The sequence below is a fragment of the Pholis gunnellus genome (genome assembly GCF_910591455.1).
Source record: "Pholis gunnellus genome assembly, chromosome: 7".
Taxonomy (NCBI): Eukaryota; Metazoa; Chordata; class Actinopteri; order Perciformes; family Pholidae; genus Pholis; species Pholis gunnellus.
In genome coordinates, this window is record NC_136533.1 from 9,123,287 (window position 1) to 9,146,558 (window position 23,272).

General features: G+C 39.4%; 1 protein-coding gene across 1 annotated transcript in view; it reads right to left on the reverse strand.

Moving 5' to 3' along the window:
* Positions 1 to 9,036: 9,036 nt before the first annotated feature.
* Positions 9,037 to 23,272, reverse strand: part of LOC306698173 (cGMP-inhibited 3',5'-cyclic phosphodiesterase 3A-like) — a gene marked incomplete at its 5' end in the record, with an annotated part of 62,455 nt that continues 48,219 nt past the window's right edge. The window contains 10 exons of the mRNA XM_079162381.1: positions 9,037 to 9,511; positions 10,151 to 10,409; positions 13,905 to 14,066; positions 15,233 to 15,436; positions 15,986 to 16,185; positions 16,825 to 16,938; positions 17,156 to 17,267; positions 17,534 to 17,671; positions 17,795 to 17,946; positions 18,350 to 18,423. Of these exons, the coding sequence (XP_079018507.1) occupies positions 9,198 to 9,511; positions 10,151 to 10,409; positions 13,905 to 14,066; positions 15,233 to 15,436; positions 15,986 to 16,185; positions 16,825 to 16,938; positions 17,156 to 17,267; positions 17,534 to 17,671; positions 17,795 to 17,946; positions 18,350 to 18,423 (1,729 nt within the window). The 3' untranslated portion in view covers positions 9,037 to 9,197. The remainder of the gene's footprint in view (positions 9,512 to 10,150; positions 10,410 to 13,904; positions 14,067 to 15,232; positions 15,437 to 15,985; positions 16,186 to 16,824; positions 16,939 to 17,155; positions 17,268 to 17,533; positions 17,672 to 17,794; positions 17,947 to 18,349; positions 18,424 to 23,272) is intronic.

Sequence of the window (23,272 nt, forward strand, 5' to 3'; positions counted from 1 at the left end):
TATAGATATCATTTTTCTGTATTATTGGAGGTTTGTATTGTCTTTACACAAAACATGAAAACAAAGGAGCTCCAGCACACATTTGACACCACACCACTGGGAAAGCCATTTACAATATGCCACAGTTGTGACTAAATGTACCAGTACACAACAAAAGAAGATTTTGTTATATATTCAAGAACTGTAAGAAATACGGTTTGGCAAAAGGTCAAACCAAGGGTTTGTCAGGCGGGTGCAGTACCTTCAGATTGGGATGGCAGGAGTTCTTCCCTGCAGAGGAGGTAGGGTTGTTGTTTAGAGTCCAGCTGCCTGTAGATGCGTCGTCCATTTTCTTCATGGCTGCCTCCTACTGTACTTTGCCTGAGCTGTGGTTTCTCTTTAGATGATTGACTGCGTCTCCTCACTCACAACTGTTGGAAGGAATTTAGATTAAGAAATCTGTCACGCCCATTTTGCTCAACAACAATTATTAGTATAGTATATAGTAATAGTATTGGTTTAGAACAGCACTATTATTCACAGACATTATAAGTTCTATGTATTGGGGATAGCATTTTTCCTTGGACTAAAATAAGGTGAAACTAGAATTTGCGCATTGCGGTTGTATGCCTCCACCAACCAGTCATGATTCAGTTTACATCCACGTCTGTCCAAAATGTCATCACTTCATCGTTTTATCCAATTTGACATTTGTGTGAAAATGTCATAATTATCATCCTAATTCTGGAGTTATGACCAAACACATTGACCTTTGACCACAACATTCTAATCAGTTCCTCATTGAGTCTAGGTTACCGATTTTGCCAAATCTGAAGACATTCCCTCCAGACTTTGCTGAAATATCGGGTTCATGAGAATGGACCGGACAGACCCAAAAACATAATGCCTCCGGCCATGGTTGTCACCAGCTTGGAGTTCCACAGGTCTAAAATTCTACTCTGACCAATAATGTGACAGCCAACAGGTTTCCGGACAAATGTCAACACATTGCAAAACATAGTGATATTTAAAGTATAAATCGGAAATACAAATTGTAACTACCTACTATAGAGAGCAAACTAGGAATGCAGTGTCAGCACGAGATAACTGATATTTGCATTCATTTAGTTTAGTCTGCTTGTGAATGAGGACATGATGAGAGAGAGAGAGAGAGAGAGAGAGAGAGGAATATAGAGTCAGAGAAAGTAGAGCAGTTGTGACACCGTTTAAAAGCCAGAATGTTTATTCAGTGACAAGAAAACTCCCAATGGACTCCTCCTCCATACACCAAACCACAGCGTAGCTTTGAACTCTGCAATAAAGAAATGTAGCTGTAGATGATGACACAAAGGCTTTCATGCTCATCTAATGGACATTCAGCAGAACTGTAAACAATAGACCGTAAACCATTATGACCTGCAGCCCACATGTGGAGACTCTGGGCCAAGTATTTGAAACACAACAGTCAAAACATTTCATCAGTTTGTTCTGAAGCTTGTATCCGACTGAGCCGTTTGCTCCAAGACTGTTAATGACCCACATTCTGTATACACAATTAAACTGCCTTCTCTCCAGGGCCACTGAAATATTACCTATTCAAGTCCACACAGGAGGGAGTTTTTTGTGAATACAAATCCCACTCTTATAATCCTGGTGTTCAAGCTGAATATTCAACACTAAATATTAGAAATGTTTTTTTACCTGTCAAGATTCTTGACAGGGTAATCCATAAGTGTGTGGCCGCTGTTGAGAATCAGCTGCATGAAAGCAAATCAATATCTTTTAGGGGGCCAAACTCTTTGAAAGCGACTGATAACGACTGCAGATTATCGTCGAACACACTCTGATGTTTAATACACCAAGAAACAGGGTGTAAACCTGTGCTGGGTTCAAAGATAATCACATGATCTCTTTTGAATTATGGCCAATGGTAATACCACATGCACTCAGGTTAATTGGTCCATGCATATTGAGTAATGTGATAAGCATCTGTACATCTGTGCACTGCTGGTTAAGTGTTTGTTGATGGAGAGTTGATGCTTCACTAGCCAGGATTCCATCCAAATAAATATTATACAGCCTATTATAAAGCCTTTTTAATAGATTTAATATAAAAAAAAACACAAAACTTTGACCGAAGTGAATTCTCCTGTGCCATTAAAACATTACAGAAGAAAAGGATGCACTGTGGTGTCATGATGTCATTAAAACCTACAAATGATCAAATATGATGTAAATATGTAATTGATGTTTTACAGTCTGCTCATGGCTCCAGACAGATCTGATACACACAAAAAAACATAAACATAAAGTTATATGATCTAATTTGGTTTACATGTTTCGTCTCTTCAGTGAGTCACATGCTTCGTATAGGCTGCGTCATGATTAAATCCTCTGTTTTCGTTTTTTTATATTGTTCGTTTTTTAATCGATACACCATTTCAACATCAGCCAAGCGTAAAAAGTTTCCTGCAGTGTTTGTTGCACAAATGTTGGCGTTTTCATTTAGGTGTTCATGCTCAAATTTAAAATGTTTGAAACATTAAAACAGGTGGACGAAAACGCACCTAAACTGGGGCAGTTTCGGTCGATCACCTGCTTTTACGAGTCATCTCAAATCACATCGCTGCAACTTTACTTAATTCTAGTCCTGAAAATAAACTGTCAAGAAAACAATAGGCGCGTGCTTTTTTTTTCTGTGACAGAGGAAATCATGCTACTTACCCAACTCGAAGCTTCAACCTTCTCCCTCAAAGACGTCTCTAGCTTCTTATTCTAAGATACAAATTGAGGCAGAAGGATCCTGTTGTCTCGAAAGACTTCACCGACAGCGATCCTCTTCTAATAAAGGCACCGATACTCACACTGCAGCCGACACGCTCCTCGGCGGCGGAGAAGACGGTTACACTGGAGGCGACAGGGTGTATACAGGGAGCAACGTGTTCACAGGGAGGCACACGTGATGTGATGAAGATCGAGAGCTGCGAAAACTAATATCCAGCATAAGCCAGACTTACGCTTTAAGCGGTGAAGTGTTAATGTGTCGGTATACCCTCAACACAAAGCCATGATTCAGTTCCCGTATTAAATAACGAATATATTAGACCTGCAGCACGTGGCATTCATTCACTAGAGGGACTGTATCATTTAGCTCAGACAACATGCATGGATTTGTTATTCACCCTCTGCTTACTACAGTATGAAGTGTTTACAGCTTTCAAGGGTGTCTCACTTATAAAAAAAACAAGATATGATGGCATAACTATGTCATTTAGATTGATTTGACTCATGTCAACAGAAAAAATATGATCCTGATTGAGATAGGTGGACTACTTGTTAAGTCACTGCCGACTTTGTTGCAGTTAAGTGGAGTGCATTGGGACCTTTAAACTCTACACTCACTGTAAAATTAAACTGATAAGCTTTTTTAGCCAAACTGTCTTCAATCATAAACCATCAGCAAATCAATTATCCTCAAAAATCTAGATACTGTAATAATGTAGCAGATTTCTTGCTCATCCATGGCTATAGAGAGAAAATATGTATGGTAGTCAATGGCGAGAGATTATTAGTTTCTTGATCCCGTTTGAATTGTGGCATGATTTACACATGACGCAGTTTGTTTGTCGAAGTACCTTTTGTGTGAAACTGCTCAGTGAACTAAATATAATGCACATGGGAGAAATTTGCCCATTCTGTCAGAAATCTCCTTAGGTTAAGGTGACAAACCTACCGGGATAGGTTTAGGAATAGATCAAGTTTTGGGTTAAAATAAACTCTTTCCGGAAGAAAGCACTGGAGGCATATTTCTCTCGCATGCAACTACATCTCTCATATAATATACATCAGATAACTAGCTATTTAGCTTAGCCATGCTCCGGGAAGAGAGAGAACAAGCAGGACCCGTTGCTACGAAACACTCGTTGCTTTATGTAACCTTTGGCTGTGTAGTCTTTTGAATAACGTATATTTTTACAGTCTTATACTTCAACAGTTTTGTGACAAAAACGAAAATGTGTAATTCATGGTGCAATTCAAACAGCATAAAAAAATTATTTTTCTCTCGCAGTTGATGACCCTACCTAATTTTTCCAAAACATGGTCCCATGGTGGTCAATAGGGACTTCGCCTTTCTTTAAACTTGTGTTCAAATATAGTGAGTTCCGCGCTCTATATCTATCTAATTTAACAAGTCACAAAACTTTGTGGAAAGCCGTGGAATTAGTCAATAAAATTAGTCAATAAAATTAGTCAATAAAATTAGTCATAAAGGCTAACAAACCCTTAAGGTTCAATCAAATTTCAAAATGGAGTCAAGTTCTTTGCATTAATTGGATTGTTGTTGGTTTCAGCTTTTTCTTAATTCATCCCAAAGACAATTTTCATGAAAGAAAGTCAGATGAAATACGTGTGGGTGCCATTGCATCTTTAATGCTTCATAGATAGACAGATAAGATCATAATATTCCTCTGTTGAGACACAGCAGCTGGTCAGACCTCATTTTCCAAGTTTCTCTGTTGCCATGAGTACAGCAGACCGCTTGTTATGAATGATACCTCTCTCTATACAGGTAAACATAACCTACTGTTTTAACCACCTAATTAGATGCTAAATTGGCTGTTACCTTGGTAACAGTGAATTATTATGTGGTCATAGCACTGGGTAATATCAACTACAATCTTCAAACACGACAGAATGTTTGTTTTTGTCAATGGACTGACTTACTCATTCTGTGAGGGGCTTGTGGAGTATCTTTGGTCTGCTTCTGACCAAATCAACATAGCCAAATATTTCTGAAAAGCATTTGAATAACACTTTAAAATGATTAGAAAATGGATAAGACTCTATAGGTTCTAGACTTAAACTGTGTTCTAGCACAAAGGTGCTCTTGATGAAGCGCAACACCTAGATCTTCAAAGGAAATGATGTACCTTGTAGATTTTAATATAAAGTCATTTCTAAACTTAAATCAAAGATGGAAAATAAACACAACACAGACACGGGGATACCACAGAAATTATAGTCTTGTAATTCAATGTATTCACATTACAACATCCACATGGTTCAGTTTGTGACAACTTCTAATGATCTTCAAATATATTCACTGTATGATACATAATACCAATATAGGCACTTCCAGTAAGTCTGGCAATATTGAAGCTACAGTATAGTGTCTAAATTACAAAATGGTAAAAATAAATAATGTATATCTAAAAGAGTTTTTGTAGTTTTAAAATTTCTCTACTGTACAGCATATATGTATATTGTACAAAATGGAGCGTCAACCTGCAAGATTATTTTACTTTCACAAATACTGTGTATTTGGACATATTCTTCCTTGTGTAAGTATTAGTACATGTGATAAGTGCAAGGTACTAGTGAGAAGAAAGCAATTATTTAATCATGTGTCAACTATATAAAAATACTCATCTCATTTTGTTTTACATAATTGTAAAGCTTGTTTGTTTCCCATGGTTACAATTATGCTTTATGTGTGAATAAGTATATGACAATGAAATAAAACCAATTAAGACACAAAGAATACACTGTCAGACCTGATATACTGGATCAGTTCAAAAGTATTGACTTCAGACTGATGTGACAGGGGACAAAATGCATCACAAAAAAAAGAGAGAGAGACCCCCAACAAACTAACACAGTGGACAGAATCTCATCACCTTTAAAGATGAGAGACGTGGGATGCATGCTCGACTGCTGTTGCCAGTGAGGATCTCTGATCTGCACACTGAGCACTTGGCAGATCAAAGAGGAAGCGCAAGGACAAATATGCTATAGGACCTTCTGTGAATAACAATTTCATCTGAGCATCTGAGAAGAATTGAAGAACAACTTCCTGCATCACTTTACCCTTCGTTATTTCATCACCTCTACTCGTGAGTGAGCCTCTGCTCAACAGTAAACGCTAGCCAAATAAAGTCACATTAGAGAGGCCAATGGAAGAAATCAAACAAACACAGATACAAACACACATTATCTTGCTCTCACACACGCACACGCACGCACACACGCACACACGCACTCACACACACACACACACACACACACACACACACACACACACACACACACACACACACACACACACTGTATACGTTATTTATACATTCACAAAGCAGGAGGTTGAAAGAGTTTAAGAGTTTAAGTTGATGTAATTATATATATTTATAATTCTGGACCACTTTAGTGGTATTGTATTGAATTGCTTGCCTATGTTACATTGGTTTGATCACATCAGGTTTTTTTAAATGCTGAATAAAATGTGTTTATTGTATATGTAATGATGATTATATAGCTCATTAGGGATGAATTGCAGGCAACATAGAGACAACCGGAGGGATTTTAAAATACGAGTGAGGCAACGCATTCAGTGTCTGATTCAGTGGCTGCCTCAAGTTTGATCTGATTTGCTGTCTAATGCCTTTCTAATCAGTGGGTCAACCAATTATATTCAACTTGTTTAGCCTAAAAGCTGCAGTTCCTGAGTTCGTCCTCTTCCCCTTTACACTGTAGCAGAGAGCCGCGTCAGGGCAGCAGTTAACAGGCCATTACGGATGTAGTCACCTCAGCTGGGAACATTGGGTGGTATTAGAACATGTCAATGCAGGACAAAGGGGCCTGAAGCTCTACAACCATTGTAATTTACATCACAGGAAAGCTCTATCATAGCCTGTCTACAGGTTGACTTGTGTTCTGTGCAGCCTTTTATAGATCAGTGTAAAGAAATGAGATTGTGGAGGAGAGATGTGGTACAATATGAGCTGAGATACCAGCGCACAAGAGATTCAAATGTGCATGTAGGTCATCAGAACATATTGCCTTACTGCACTCGTGTGTGACTCAGTGTAGAGCACTTCACTTGTTCAACTCAAGATCTAGTTGTGGTCTCTCAAACACTTTTTCGATGTGAATGTGAATTATTGAGGCAAAGTGGGATATTCTTCAGTGACATTTTGCATCCTACTCAAGCGACAGTGCAGTCAGTTATGTAATTGGTTTACCTGATGGCTTTTTTCTTGGTTGAACTTAGGGGATATCATGCAACTTGAAGTCAGTAATGTTATCATGTAGAGTTACAAGTCATGTTTTTAGAAACAATGTTTTTAATGTCTGTTGGAATCTCTTGGAGTGCACTTTCTCTTTGCTTCATTGATTTAATCAATTGAATGTCTGGGGTGACGATCGCTACAACTAACATACTCACTACCTTTTTTTTCTTATTATCACAGTGATCGTGAAGCAATAAGAAAACAATGACCCAAAGATGTGCATTATAGGTAGACAATGTCAACTCTGAATATAATCACACTGTGCGACTAATTTTATTTTCCACCATAAAAAGGGATGGAACACAAACTTTTAGGGCCAAATGTTGGGATGAATTCACAAGGACTAAGTATAAGAGACGGAACATTGGGAGAAAATCCAAATGACAAACTTGATGTTTCAAAGAGTAAAAGTTAAATAACATGCCATCACCGTCGTCTTGGCCATTACTGAAAATGTAACTTTTACTACAATGTATATCCATTTCAATAAGAGCAATATTTTCTACTGGCATCAGACAGCTATTTAGCCTCAGAGAATTGTTGCAGCTCTCAGTCTTGCACCAACACACTTTTATCAACCTTGACTTCCCTGTGTATTATTAGAGCAACAGATTTGATTTATCAGATTGTACTTACACTTGCAGAAGACCTCTGGAGTCCTGTCTGCATTTAACTCTGGGAGAATAAATGTCTCCCTGAGGTGCCAGGAGAAGAATCCAGAAAGATGCACTGTGTTTAGATGCAAAGATGTTATAATAGTCAAAGGGCTCTTGGCCTTTTATGAACATATTGAAATCTAGCTTACTATCCCTGCATATTTGTAACCGTAACTGTAACATACTGTCTCACAGGTGATACAGATGTTTACTTTGAATTTCAACAGTTGAGTTTTTCCTGAGGGTTGAAGGTCAGCATCATTTGCAGGTTTTTACATAATGACAACCAGTAAATAAAGACTATAATACAGCACACCGAATCCAAATACATAGTCAGAGAGTCAAAAATTGCAAAAAAACAACAAATAAAAAGACAAAAAAGTTGTAGGACAGTGTATTAGTTAGTCTACCTATGGCCATCTTCAAAGAACTTTGTATGATTTTACATCTCATTTATTTTAGTGACTTTTGTTGAATATATTTAGTTAGTTCGTCCTTTAACACTTTGGTAGTATTACTGTATGTTCTGTGTACAATATTCCCTTTTTTGGTTTTGTATTCAGCCCAGATTCATTTCCAACATCCCTTTGTTGCCTCGTCAGAGCAGGCCTCTGGACTACATTTGAAACAGTGAACCCTGTAATGACCACTATGTTCACCTTGGGGCTGGAGACCAGAGATGGCACGGATAAATCTGCTAAATCTATCTATGTCCTCTGCAGAAGGATTGTGCATTTGAGCGCACTAATTTAAACATGCAGACACACACACGCACACACGCAAATACAGAGTGTAAGGAGCCTCGAGTCTCCAACCATAAAGTAATACGGCTACACCAAATCGTATAAAGTACTTAATTGGCAACAAATGTAAGACAAAAAAGTGCTATCATTTGATTTCATATGCTACATCCTATGGTTGAGTGATTCATTTTGGCTGAAGTTGGAAGGAATAAATGATACGCCAATGTTCCTCATTTGATTGACTCCCTTTATAATCCATATATAGAAAAAGAAAACATATTACGGCCCATGTGAGACCTCAAAAACTCTTGCTAAAATTGAAACACAAGTACAAGTAACTGTGATGTCTATATATATAATTGCATTCAGAAAATAATTATGTATAAATTGGCAGCAAATTTCTGCAGTCCTGTGTTACCACATTGGGTTGAGGTCTGTGCGAGCAGTTTTCCTCTTCTCTTGACAGTAGCAAAAGAGTCTGTATCCCAAAGTACACAAATAATCCTGTATTGCAAAATGGAAAGCTCCTTTAACTGTTTGGTGAAACCAGATATTCAGATAAAATGTGTAAAGCACAAATTTTCCCACCCTGTTTTTTTTTTTTCTGTATAGGCACACATTTCCCAAACATCTACAGTGTTGTGTCAAAGTGAAGTGCTGGCAAAGACAGGAGTCAGTTGATAGGATAAGAAAACAAGAAATACTTCTTCATGTCCTTGCCCTAACTGGCGCCATATCTCCAATAGGCTGTTTCACTGTGGGTCCCCCTCCGCTAGTTCCACTGGAGGTTTAGAGTCCTCCTGCGGAGAAACGGGCCACTCTGGTTCCTCCACCCCCTCCTCTGGATCCTCTCCTTCTACCAGCTCCTCTCGGCTGCCTGGCTCCTCCTCCTCCTCGTGAATAGCCAGGATTGGCTCGGCTACATTGTTTAAATGGACAGATTCTGCTCCTTGGCCCTGTTTCTGGGCCTCCTCTGCGATTACCTTCTTCCACATCTCGTGGTTCTCCAGCAGGTGGTGGGTGATCTGGGTGAAGACTTTCCTTCTGTTCTTGGATGTTCCTTTCTCTGGAAAAGAAATGTTTTCAACTGATTTTACACTTTGTCCGAATGGAAAAGTAACCAACAGTTGCAGTCATTCATCAGCAAGCAAACCAACCGCCTCTAGCTTCAAGTGATTGGTCTCTCTGTCAGACTGTGTGGCCGGACCTTTTTGACAGAGGCTGAACAACAACACAAAAGCAGCTCCAAGTAGCTCAACCAGTGTCAATCACCAATCTTCACCAATAATTATTAAAACTGTGGGGGACTGATGTGTTGTACAAATACACACGACAACATGTACAGTGCTACTCCCAGTCTGGTCAAGAGGCTTACTAAAAAACGTCACTTCCCTTTGGCTTTTTAATTAGTTCTCACTAGCATTAATAACATACAGTGTTCTGATCAGAGGCTTTGCAATCTAATGTTGCAATGTTTTTTTAAGTTACAAAAATCTGCTCAATTTATTTCCCATCGTTCACATGAGAAACCACTGCTTAATGTCCTTCAGAAGATCATATTATATAATCAAATCCCTTTAATTAAAGAGAACACATGGCTATAACAAGCAATTTCATGCAAAAGTTCACATGTCTCTGATCACTTCCTGTTTATGCTTGCATTACTACTTCAGGTTTATAGTTTTCATTTTAGACAAGTTCTTACGTGATGCTTCTGAGCTGGTGGACGTGTCTTCCTCTGCAGTGTCCTCATCATCCTCTTCCTCATTCTCAGTGATCTCTGGCTCCTCTGCCTCTGGGTTGGGCTCCACCCATCGTCCAGGAATGAGGCTGGCCGAGTCGTAGGAGTTGCACAGCGGTCCCACAATGTGTGTGATGAACGATTCCTGGAGTTTGGCCAACTGTGGTGCCGCTCGGTCCATGAAGGGGCTGATCGTGAGGCCCTGGCTGGACTCCTCATCGCCCTACATGAAGCATGGCCCACATTAGTTCGTGAATGTCAAGACATGGCATGATTCACCTTCCAACATGCAAAAGAACTGAGTCATTCAGGCCGAAATGCATAAGTGGGAAAGATGTCAAGCCAATGTCTATTGAATTATTTGTTTCACTATAATATTAAGAATGGTACAGTTTCAACAGTGCAGTACAGCGCCAACTGCATCAGAGAGTTAAGACCAAAGACAATTATTTGAGGAACTGTCAGCTCTCAAAACATCTAAAGGTGGAACAAAAGGGGGAAGCTGGTCCCATAATGTAAAACGTGTGCTTTATATGTCTTTTATATTATAAAGCAGGTCTAATTGCCATACAAATACAGTGAAAGTATTGAAAAGCTTAAACCATGGGGAAATACATACAGGCCGTATTTAGAAACTGTGCCTTTAAGCGAGCCGTCAGGATTTCTGTATTTGATGTAACAACTATACAATATATCGACCATTTCACAGTTTTCAATGCAAACATTGCAAATGTGTCCCGTTTTATTTCCGTTTGCAGAGTGTGTGAAGGACATCAGCTAACAGGAAGTTAACATGGACCCAAGCTGTTGCCCAGCAGGGCAATTGATATGTTAAGACAAAGGCTGAATACAAGAGCTTTTTGTACATTAATGGATGTAAACATGTTCTATTAGAAACCAATAATAAAATGAAAGAACCTAGGAATCAGCATACTGTGACTCCTTTAAAGCTGTGTATGGAAATGAGTCAAAAGCATCCATGAATATCACTCACACAAAGGCCCGATGAATATAGAAATCACTGGGAAGGCTGTGGGGCAGCAGCATGTGTCAATGACGTCTGTATGGATGGCAATAAACAGCAGCTATAGAGAGGTTTCCTGGTTCCCTTGGAAACTGACCTCAAGTGTCATCCCATACACTTTACAGTAGCATGCTTTTGTTGCCGCAGAACGGTGAGCTTTTCATGTTAGGCACAATGAGAGTCATCAAAAGAAGGGATCTGAGATGGATCTGCCACTTGTTGGAATTTCTCGACAGGTGAGCGTACATAAAAGAAGAGGAGGCGGAGCTCTGAGATCCAGCTGCCACCATTACTACGTCCTAAACAGCTGGGTGGAATTCAGAGGCATTGCAAGGTAAGCTATCTCATGTCTATGAGATATGTTTAAGAAACAGCTGTATTCTCATGGAGCTATCTAAATAAATACAAGACTGCTCATATTTGGGAGTTATATGTATAGTGTAAGGCACTGTAAGCCCAGAGATTCATCCAGCATTGCGTTTCAGATTCAAGACACCCAGATCCCAGTTCACACATCATAATCAATTTCAGCGATTCTGTCAGCATGGCGAACAAATCTTATCCTCGAGGCTCTGTCGGCATGTTTTCTTGTCGCTCCATGACAGCGTGTTTGTGTATGTGTTTGACGGCGTGTATGCTTTGTATGCATGCCTGAACATGTTCTGTATTGACGAGAAGTTGTATTGCTTTGCCGCTGTTTTTACTTTTTAAAGTTGTTGGACTTTCAAGGAGGTCAGTGTAATCGCAGGCTTCTGCTCCACCTGAACGACGGTTGCCTGAATCTATTGTCACTGAAGAGCAGTTCTTCCGCGAGGCGCCCAGGGTCTGTGAGTCCGCCCCCATAGACCTCAGAGAGGCTTGTACCAAGCTGATTGTGTCACCTATCTGAACTAGCAGGGTACATAAGGGCCTGAGCTTGAGCTTACTGTACTGTAACAAAGGTCACTGAGCATGGCATTAGGTTCAGTTGATCAGTAGCAGCACTGTGGCCACTTTATTAGGTACACCTGAATTAATTGAATTGAATTGAATTACTCTGTTAAGCATTGTGGTCATAGTTAGTAGTGGTGTTGTACTCGACTGCATAATACAAACACAATATACAGTAATGTAGTCCATTACAACACCACCTCTAACTATTACCTCAGTAATAAACATATACTTGAATTTAGTATATAACAAAAACTGAACATGATGAACTTAGTCAAGGTGAAAATGATGGAAGAGCTGTTGTGTTGAATCGCAATAGATTGTACAAGTGTACCTAATAAGGTGGTCACTTCAACATGAGGCCACAATTACACATTATTTTATTACACTGACAATAAAGCCACCGGCTTCTTTGAGACTAAATATAATTAACTTCTGAAACACACAGACAGGAGTCCTTCTGTTCAGCTCCTCTACTTTATTTGAGGCAAATTCAAGTAGATTAAATACAGTATATTTACCCACTCTGTATGTGAATGTGTATATTTGTTTGTGTTTCACCAGTTATATTTTTAGGTCTGAAGAATGAGGACATTTGCAAAGTGAGGAAGTTGTAGTAGGTTAGAGATCAGATTAAAGTGAAGAGGTTTAGAGGTTGGTTTCAGGGTTAAAGTTTGAATTATGGGTATCATATGCATGTTAAGAGTAAGATAAGGCGTATAGTTTTACCACATTTTCTACATGTTGTCTTTATTTTTGTTAAACAAATCCCATGAAAAGATCAAAACTATAAATGTGTTCTGCCCATTTGTTTCTACAAAATGTAAATCTTAAAAAACATCACAAATACCTACATTTCTTATGTCATTTTAATGTTAAAATAAATAACAAATAATTTCTAAACAAGTGTAAAACAGGAAAATATATGTGTATTTGTTGGGGTTTATTTTCAGCTATGGAATAATTCACATTTGGTGGGTTAGTGAGTATTTAAGAACAGTGTACCGTATGTGAGATCGACTTAAAATTGTCCTAATAGTAATGAAGGAACATGTCATGAAGTGCAATAGTGAGACTCATTGGCTGTATGAGTTTTAGTATTTGGTCAGCAATGGAGGTCTATGGCACAAAGTCATCAGATACATAAGACTAATAGAAACACAGACACCACTTGTTAGTTGGATCAAGTCATTGTAGATTCTGATCTGTTAATGGGATTCATGGACAATAAACATACAGAGCAACATCAGACGTATCCTTCAAGGTAAGGGTGTGTGGATAGTGAAGGAGGATCCTCACAAGCACATCAATACAAACATGCACATCCACGCATTGTTATCAAGTTTCACATTCATTCTTGTACTGTCTGTGTTGTATGATTACGTTTCAAGTCACGTGAGAGCTCCAAACCACAGCTGCTGGAACTTGATATTGTGTTACATTTAAAACTGTTTATTTCTTGTTTACTGAACCTAAAAGCTTTCAGAATGAAATAAAGTGTTACATTCTTCATGCCATAACTTAAACGATGAGAAGCTTGGGTTGGAATAACATATATGTTATAATATTTATATAAACCAAAATTTAAAATGACGTCCTCAGAAATTACAATAACACTGACACCAAAACCATTTACCACATTGGACAGTGTGTTATACTGAACACGTGTTCGTTTCCCTCTTCACGTAATCATGACAATAGATTGATCTTTACTTAAGCAAATACAAACAAGGTCTAAGTTTCCATTGGAGACAGTTCACACACCTGTTCATAGAACTCGTTGACGATGCCCTCGGTCCACAGCAGATGCAGGTCCTTGTGCTTCAGAGGCCCGTTGATGTCAGCCAGTTTAATGCACATCTGGCAGACCAGCAACCTGTCGTTCTCATTAGACCAGTCAATACCCGTGGATGGATCATCACCCACCTAAGGGATCGACAGACAGACATTTAATATTTAACATATTCAAATATGTTGTCAGCATTTGATATGTGGATATTATGTTAATGTGATACCATTCACCTGTTGTTCAAAGATTGTGTATTCATTTTAATGTCTCAGGTAAAAGGTTTATTTTAAGGCATTTTAATTGTACCTCCCACTCTTATTATGAGTTACATGAAGGTTTTTATTACTATGCTTTAAATACATTTTGACCGCTCACAGTTTGTGTAAGATATAACTAAATCGGTGCACTTTTTGATTATTAACTTATTTGTACAGACGCCGTAGCGCTCAAACACATGAGCTTAACGCTTGCATTGATAACAACACTGTTTGAATGAATTTGTTATTTCTAGTTTTGCTTTATGAGCTTCAGATCTGAAGAGGGAGCAGGAGTCTTATCATTCTCACCTAATAATTCAAGAAGCTGACGAGATCAAGTGAGAAACTTGATGGGTACTTCACAGAAAGCTAATTTGATTCAAGGAAGAGCAGAGCGGGGTGCTCTGCGGTAAGAGACATTGCTGTTACTTTTGCTGCCAAGCCAGCAAGCTCAGTGCTAGCTGACAGGCCCTGGCCATCGAGCACCACCACTGTACTAATACTCAAAATGGAAAAACCTCAAATCCAAAGCCAACATTCTGTCTGCAGTTCTTGAAAAGCTGCAGGGCACTTTGTGTCATGAACTTGAGCGGAACATACTCCAAGTGCTGCAATGTTCTGCACAAACAGACCTGTTCTTCGAAAACCACTGGACATTTCTCATAAATCTTTTCTTTTCAATATTAAGAGAGCTGAGGTATGAATGTACGAGACAAGCACCTCTCATACTTTTGGACTCATACAACTGAATAATACAATTTAGAGTTTGTCCGGAAAATTCATCATTCAGTTTCCAAAGACAACAAAATAAAATAAAACGTAAACATTTTACTATGTGAGGTAAGGTATTCATAGAGTTGACCTATAATCCAAAACCCCCCAAATGACTTAAATCAAAGGTCAATGAACAATCAGAGAAGTTTTTAAGTTCATGATGTTGTCAACTTAACATTTTCATAGGATTTAATCACTACATTCATAAAGTCTTCGGATCTAAAAGTCACATATTTGGACATTTAATGTCAAACAGTTGATTCTAGAACTACCTTGGCATTGAACTCAGCTAGGAAGTCAAAGTGCTTCTTCAGATCAGTGGCCAATATGGCCTCAATGACCAGGAAACGGAAACGCTTGAACTCCCCGTGGTTCAGGTTGACGAGGAAGTTGTACTCCGGCTGCGACATGAAGAGGTTCCAGGCTGAGGCAGCGTGGTGGTTTTCCAGGACGGATCGGTCGTTGTAAAGCACTGCCTGCAAACACACAAACACTTTACATTTACATGAACAAGTACACAAATTATTGTATGTGAATCCAGCATCCCTGTATATACACTACTCAAGAGAGTGGATGATGTAGATGACTAAAATGTTTCAAGTGTGTTCGTATTGTCAAGAGGAATAGAGCCACTGCACTACACTGCTACCTTCTGATTGATAAGCAATCTTTTCGTATTATGACGGCGTGTTTACCTACATTTAGTACGCATGTCTAGACAGAAAATACTTTTACAAATCCAACACTGACATTTCCTCCTCTTTGCTTGTCAATTTCTAAAAGCCACGGGAAGCTACTGTAACTGGTGATTGTCTGATTGTGCCGTCAAAGGTTGATGATTCGCATCAGGTTTGCCAGTGCAGTTTGGCAGTGAAATAGACAAAGTGGAAGAAAATTGGCAATCAAATGATCAACTTGTTGATTACAACGAAACACTGAGTGTGTAACAGTAAATTAAGCGATTGGACTTCTACTGACTTTGCTCAAAATCAGATGACATTCTCTTGGCTGAATAGCACGAGTACCTGTGGGGCACTGGTGGCCACGAGGAAAGCATTGGTCCGCCCAGGGTGGTCGTAGTCGTGCATTGCAGCGGCCACATAAAGGGCCATGAGCTCCAGAGCAGGTATGAGGCCTGACAGGCAGCCGTAACCATCTTCTGACACAGTGTAGGTCTTTGAAACCAGGAAGCCCATATGACTGTGTGTTATTCCACTGTCGGAGTCTAGCCGCAGGGGACCAGACAAAGAGAGGGGGTTGAAGAGCAGGGTGGCATAATTTACACAAACACACAATGTACTTTCATGTGCACATGCCTAAATACACACGCACTCTGGAGCACACACACACACACACACGCGCAATAACACACACTTGAACATTCAAATCCACTTATATGTGGATCAAAGGGATGGCCCTAGTAAGGCATACAAATGAGGTTATGGAAATATGGGTGAGAGGGAAGTCTAATCTGCCTGCAATTTCATGGAGTTCTAGACTTCAAATAGTGTTTGGTACGTAACTGCAAGTGCCAAAAGCCTGAGTAAGATAAGACAAACTGTGAGTAGGATAAGAACACACACTCCTGCAGGTTTGATGCTCCGACATTAATGAGATGGCTCACAGTGAAGCTGCAGGCAGATGGTAAAAAAATAAATAAAGAAGTCTGGCCTACATATAGACAGTCTTTATGATAATACATGGCTTATTAAAAGTTAGAAAACTCGACAAAAAGGTATGCAGAGCTCACATGTTCTTAATGTGACAACTTCTAACAGACTTTTAGTGAGTGATGGATTCACATACACACCAGCACTCCCACCAGGACATGCAAATGGCTGCATGTATGTACTAACGGACACACCTGAGTCACTGGCAGAGCCGTGGTCAGTAATGAGGCTGGGCAGACCAGGCACAGCCTGCGTGGTGAGGTACCAGACCGCATGAAGCACATCTGTGGCGTGGACCCGGTTGTGATCTGGGTCAGAAAATATATTTTAACAAGTCTGTCAGATCTTCCCCACCAGGGCGCACTGTTAGGCTGTTTCTTGTCACAACATAAAGGCTGCAAACAGTCATATATGACGGTATTACATGTCCCTCTAGTGGCTGGTTTCATTGTTACAGCTGCAAACAAGACTACAAGAAAACTGAAGCAAACTCAAAAACACGAGGAGAGAGTGGTTCAAGCTTACATGGTATGTCTCTGTAACCATTCTCAAGGGCATGGAAGTAGTTCATGAATTCATTTACAGGGATCTTGAAGGTCTCAAACAGGCCAGTGTCTTCAAAGAGCCTGTAGGAGACCTGAAAGACAAAAAGAGGGCCTGTGAACATCACAAGGCTCGGATAATCATCACATCACATTTAAGAGGGGCATAATCATCTCTGCAATGACACGCTAGTCTATTCATTTATAAATGCTAACAAACATAATGTTACTCAGCAGTTTTTATTACTTTCAAGCATTTTATTGCTGGAAATTTCTCCATCATTATGCAAACAATCAATAGTTTTATTGACACTCTGGCAGACCTCTGAGCTTAGTCGTTGGTGTTCTCAGATGTGCTCACCTGACTGAGGATCCGTCCGCATTTCCCATTTGTCTTCTCCATCAAACTGAAGATGGGGAAGTTCCAATTATTTAGCTGACTCATCAAAGGCTCTAAGTCCACCATAACTAACGGCTCTGGAGCCAGAATTGGTTTGTCCTGTGGACAAGTGATGAAAAGCATTGAGACAAATAGATACAATGTTAATAATGCATGTCCCGATATTGTTGTGTCTTATTAACAGAGTTCTATTGTAGGAGCAGTCGTTCTGCCTCGCCTTACCTCAGGAGGTATTAGTGGGTGGAGGATGACATTCTGGGCAGGGTTTTTTCCTTCCTCTGTGTCCTCCTCTGTGTGTGCTACATCACTGCTGTCACTGTGGTTGGCTTCGTGGGTGCTGTCATAGTCTGATGACGCCACCACTTGGTCCTCCGCTAGTAAAAGACAAAAACAAAGGGATGTCACACTGCGGCCTAGAGGAAAACTGATAAACTGATGCATATCATCCGGCTTTTTGGGGGGTGTTGAATTTACTTCTCTGGTAAATCCCCATCCTATAATCCCACTTTGTTACAGCTGGTTATTTTCTGCAATTCTCAAACTCCCAGAGATGCTGGGTGCTCTTGTTCACAACACGTCTCAGTGACTGCTGCCACGCCTCTGAATCAAAACATGTCTTATAGTGTGTCCGATGGCAGAAGTGCTTTAAACAGAAGTCTGATTTCGTATCATTGTAATGGGTGCAGGCAGCCTGAGAAGAGATAATTGATATGTGCCTACTTTGCTGCTGGGAGGAAGTGGTGGTAGTGATAGGAGGGAAGTAGACTGAGAGCATACCTGACCGTGGTATCCTGTCTCCCTTGTCTATTGAACCCTCTCCATGGCTCAGTCTGATGTATGGTCTCCCACAGCTGTAGACGAGAGGTGTGTCACAGGTTAGAGATAAAGTGCATTAAAGGGAAATGTCATATTTGACGTTCCCTGTTGTAATTCTGTGGTATTTGCAGCTGGCGCTGTGTTGCATCTCAGACTACTGCATATATATGTCAGAATGAATCAATTTGAATGATCTTTAAAGAAAAACATGTTCAACCTCAATGCTATGAAACTACACAACACATTTTCTGGGTCAAATTTATCTTCTTCTAAGACATATTGCATCCAAATGTGTATTAAAACATCTGTAAATCAAATGCTAGAATAAGTAATTTTTGTAGGATGAGATAAAATTCAGAACAGATGATTAAAAACCAAAATAAACAGAAAATGTTAAAATAAAAAACATTGGGGGACAAATGCAGACGGGTACTGTACATGTGTGTTTGTTTGTAGAGAGCAAAATGTGCAAGCCTTTGCTGTCTGTAGCTGCGCCAAAGAATTGGGAATAACGCCATTCACTACATCTGTCTTTGATGTCTAACCGGTTGGCAGAAGTTGTCAAGAAACATTTTTTAATGGGATTCCTACTGTGCTGTCCCCACATGAAACAGACGTTGTACAGATGCTTCAAGAAGAATACTCATTAATGAACTTAATGGATGCACACATTAACACAATGCAATGAGAATAAACCAAACCAATTTGAAACAGTTGCTGGTACTGGCGCTGTTATACATGACTCATAAGAAATTGAGCCCACCCTCTTTGAGCTTTATGACAAATTATTGTTAGCCTCCCGAGCTGCTCTCAACAGCTTTTCCATGTTTCTCCACTGAGGCCACTGTCAAGCTGTACATGTAGGTGTTTCCAATTAAAATACCTCTCTCTAAATGTTGTAAAACCTGCCTTTTCGGGGCAGGAAATGCCTGCCGTTAGAGCATGGTGTCACAGGGAGCACAAAGTCCCATAGTGTGTCTATCTCCTTCTGATAAATTGTTTCTTGAACACTTTTGAGCTGTACCCACCCTGCCTAATGGCCCTGAGGCCCCAACAAAGGCAGTTCTGTTGTGTTTGCATGGCCAGGTTGGACCACTGTGTGTAATGCCTAGCAGGTGTGGAATATAAAATAGTTTGATAGTTTGGCGGGCGAACAGTTAGTACATTATTGTCAGGGGGGTCTGGGCAGGCAGCAGCGCTTGGCTTAAAAGGTTTACTTTTAATGAAAGTTGAAGAACTGGCAGACACTCTTCCTATTCTGCTAATGCAGCAGAATAACCTCAGCTACTGACATTGAGCCTTCGGCACTGAATGTAAATAAGAAAGCCGGCCGCCTCCACTCGAGGAATCTGTCAGTCATGTATCGGGTGACTCTGCTTTTATCACAGAAAATCTTCTGAAGAGTAGTTACAGTGGTTAGCACTGTAGTTACAGTAATTTAACTGTCCCAGTGAGATGTACCTACAGTACCAAGACAAAATACACTTATGCTTTGTTTATGTTTCAACCGTGTCTCAAAGAAAATCATTTCTTTGGCCTGATAACTTTGGGAAGAATGTAACTGCTGTCTGCAAATATGTTTGTTCGGTCAAACAAACAACCTGCATCCTGTTGTGTGGTTAGATTTCGACAACAAAAAGGTTAACATTTTGGTTAGATATTGAAAAAAAGAAAAACATGTCCTCTCTTGTGCTTCAAGTCAGTGTGGAGTCTTTCATTCTTTAACCAACAACAACAATCTCCAACCTTAACGAACTTAACAAAACGTTAATTATGATGTTGATGCTATAAGTTGTTACCGAATTTAACAAATTAAAAACTTTGTCAATCAATGTTTTGCAGATATAATTAGGGCTGCAACTACCTATTAATTTGATTTATTATAAATTAATCTGATAATTATTTCTTTAATTAATCGATTTACTGTTTGGTCTATAAAATATCAATAGAAACTAGCAAATAGTGAAAAAAAAGCAATTTCCCAAAGTCTAAAAAGACATTTTCAAAATGCTTCATTGTGCGTACAACCTACCAACAGAACCTACACGCTTACATTCACTATTAATTACAGCAAATATTCACCTTTGAGAAGCATTATAGAGTTGATATCTGGCATGAAAATATTTGTGAATGACATTTCTGTCGATTGACAAATTAATTCTCAGCTCTAGATAAGTTTGTTGTAATCCTTTTGTGACTTTGCAGATAATTCTATTAAGTAAATGAATTATTAAGTAAAAATGTCCTCATTATAATGATATAAAACGTAATTAACTTTTTTATTCAAAACATGCTATTGTGTTGTAGACAATTTGAAGAATATAAACATTATGTGTCGGACACACAAGGCTAATAATGCGAAGGTCAAAGGTCAAAATTGCTTTCTTGCCTCACACATCATTTTAACAAATGTTAATATTTAACAATTTAATATACTGCCAATGTGAATTGTCGACAGTTACGTTTTTCTCTGAAGTAGAAAATGACTCCTGTTCTCATACAAAAGCACCTTGGTATTCTCCAGAATAAACCTTCATCAAGTTAATTATCCTGCAATAGGAAATACTGTGTGAATTGCAACATTGTCTGCATTTTCCATGTTGCTTATCTGAATAGTTTCGAGCCATGCAATAAAGCTCCGACTGGCCTCTGACCGCTCCCCTATCCGCTGCAGTTTACTCCAAGATTTTATACTCAACCACTCACAGCAGGTTGACAGATTACCTTTGGTTCACAGCCCAAACGGACAGTGTCCAAGCCAGGATAAACACAGCAGTCATTATTTCTGCTTCCAGTAATCTACCTAGTCTCAAGCCAGATGACGTGAAGAAGATAACAGCACAGTGGCCAGAGCTCAGGGAAATAGAAGGTATTCAATCGCCCCCTTTTTACCGGGCCTGTGTGATAAAGAAGGCGATATTGTAGCTTTGAAGTTGATGTTATTCCATCTTAACAACGTACGTCACTGAAAGCTGACATGATGGAAAAAGGAGGGAGGAAAAAAAGAAGCCTAATGTCCTAATTAAGATTGTACAGATTATGATGATGGAGCAGAGAGAAGGCAATTGAAGCCATGTGCTCATTTTCTCCCCTCCATGTGTTCTCTCTCTCGCCTTCACCCAACTATTTCTGCCTCTCACTTTTCTGATGGGACTCATTACATATCATGAATGATTATTGGTGGTTTGTTTGATCTGTGAATACATTTAGATATTACTGCGTCTTGGCGAGCTCTCGAAAAGCATAATAAATACAGGTTAAAGTACATAAAAAACACTCCCTACTACTTTCCAAAGCTTGTGATTGTTGTGTTAAAGCCCTCTTAAGAGATGATGTGTTGGCAGGTTGCCGATTGCTCATCGAACCATCACAGTTTTAACCCCAAAAAACGGCAAGTGGTTGTCAGAAGGCACTGGTCCTGTTTAAGTTTGTCACGGAAGCCTTAACCAGCTCTGTTTTTAATTTTAGGCATCTGGAAAAGAGCCAAATGCCTAAAACAAAATGCAAATGAAGTGTTGCTCCGAAGAGATCCCTCTCAGCTGCAGTAAACTAAACCCAGAGACTCTCTGTTCTCTCCAATTGTGTCTGTATAACCCCTGCCAAAATAAGCAGCTGTGAAAGTGTGTCTAAGCGTGTGTGTGTGTGTGTGTGTGTGTGTGTGTGTTAATTGTGAGGTTGCGGTGACTGGGGAGAGGCCCAGGTGTTTGTTTATACTCGCACCACCATAAGTGGCCATAGCTGGGGCCTGCTGCTGGGCTGGGCTGAGCTTTAAGACCAGGCGACAGGGCTTTGTGTACAGAAGCTGCTCAGTGTGCTTACATTTACAGAACTTGTTCAAGTATCACACTGTCAATGTGCAAACAGACCCAAACAGGTCACCGACGGACGCAATTCTTTGGAGGGCTCAAGACACAAGACAAGACAGTGTGCAGGTCATTTTTTTACTAAGCGCAGTAAACTATACAACTTTGAGCTGAAGGTTGGATATACTGTAGTCAACAGAAGAAGACTTTTTTTATCAGTTTTTCTATTAATTAATCTATTCTATTATGGCAATTTAACATTAAGGGCTCAATTGTATGCATGACACCTTGTATGTGTAATGTGCAATTATTGTTTTGTTTTATTTCTCTACATTTTTGCCTCTGCATCTCCATGTCCCACGTTTTTGTTGTGTAAATATTTTAACAAGTGTGTTATGTATTGATTGTTTATGAGAGAATAAAAAAACAACCAAACCACTCGCTTTTTATCAACCAGCAGATACACAATGTGACACTTATATTATCCACAGTTACATAATGTGTATTGAAGACTCCTCCCTGACTGAAGCAATTTTAAAAGTTTGTAACCTTGTTGAAAGTTTTCTTGAGATATTTTAACTTTATATTTAATTGTTCAGTAACAGATATTGATAAATAATTTAAAACACAGATCTTAAGAGTGAGTTGGTAGGTGAGTCTTTGTAAAAGTGCTGTATCATTAGTAGGAGTTTTTATTAGTATGAGGATGTCACACGTTCAAAGAATACGTTCTGGTAAGTTGAATACAGAGAAACGTGTCTGGATAGCTGTCTGCAGCGTGTTGAGAGATGTTTAATAATCTCACCTGAACTCCCAGAATCTGCAAGTAATGTGCTTTCTTAGTGGTCAGCGAAGAATGTACTAAGTTTGCAGGGAACATTTAGAAAGAGGACCTTCTACTGTATGTAAGTACTGTACTGCCAATAAGGTAAAAAAGCCAGAAATATAACTGCACCTAATATTTGAATCCAACACTGCTTGAGGGTCAGGTAAGGATCATAAACTGAGCAATAGCATGTAAGCTATACAAACTATAGTTAATAGTGCATTGAGCCACTATCCTCCTTATCTAGTGAGATGT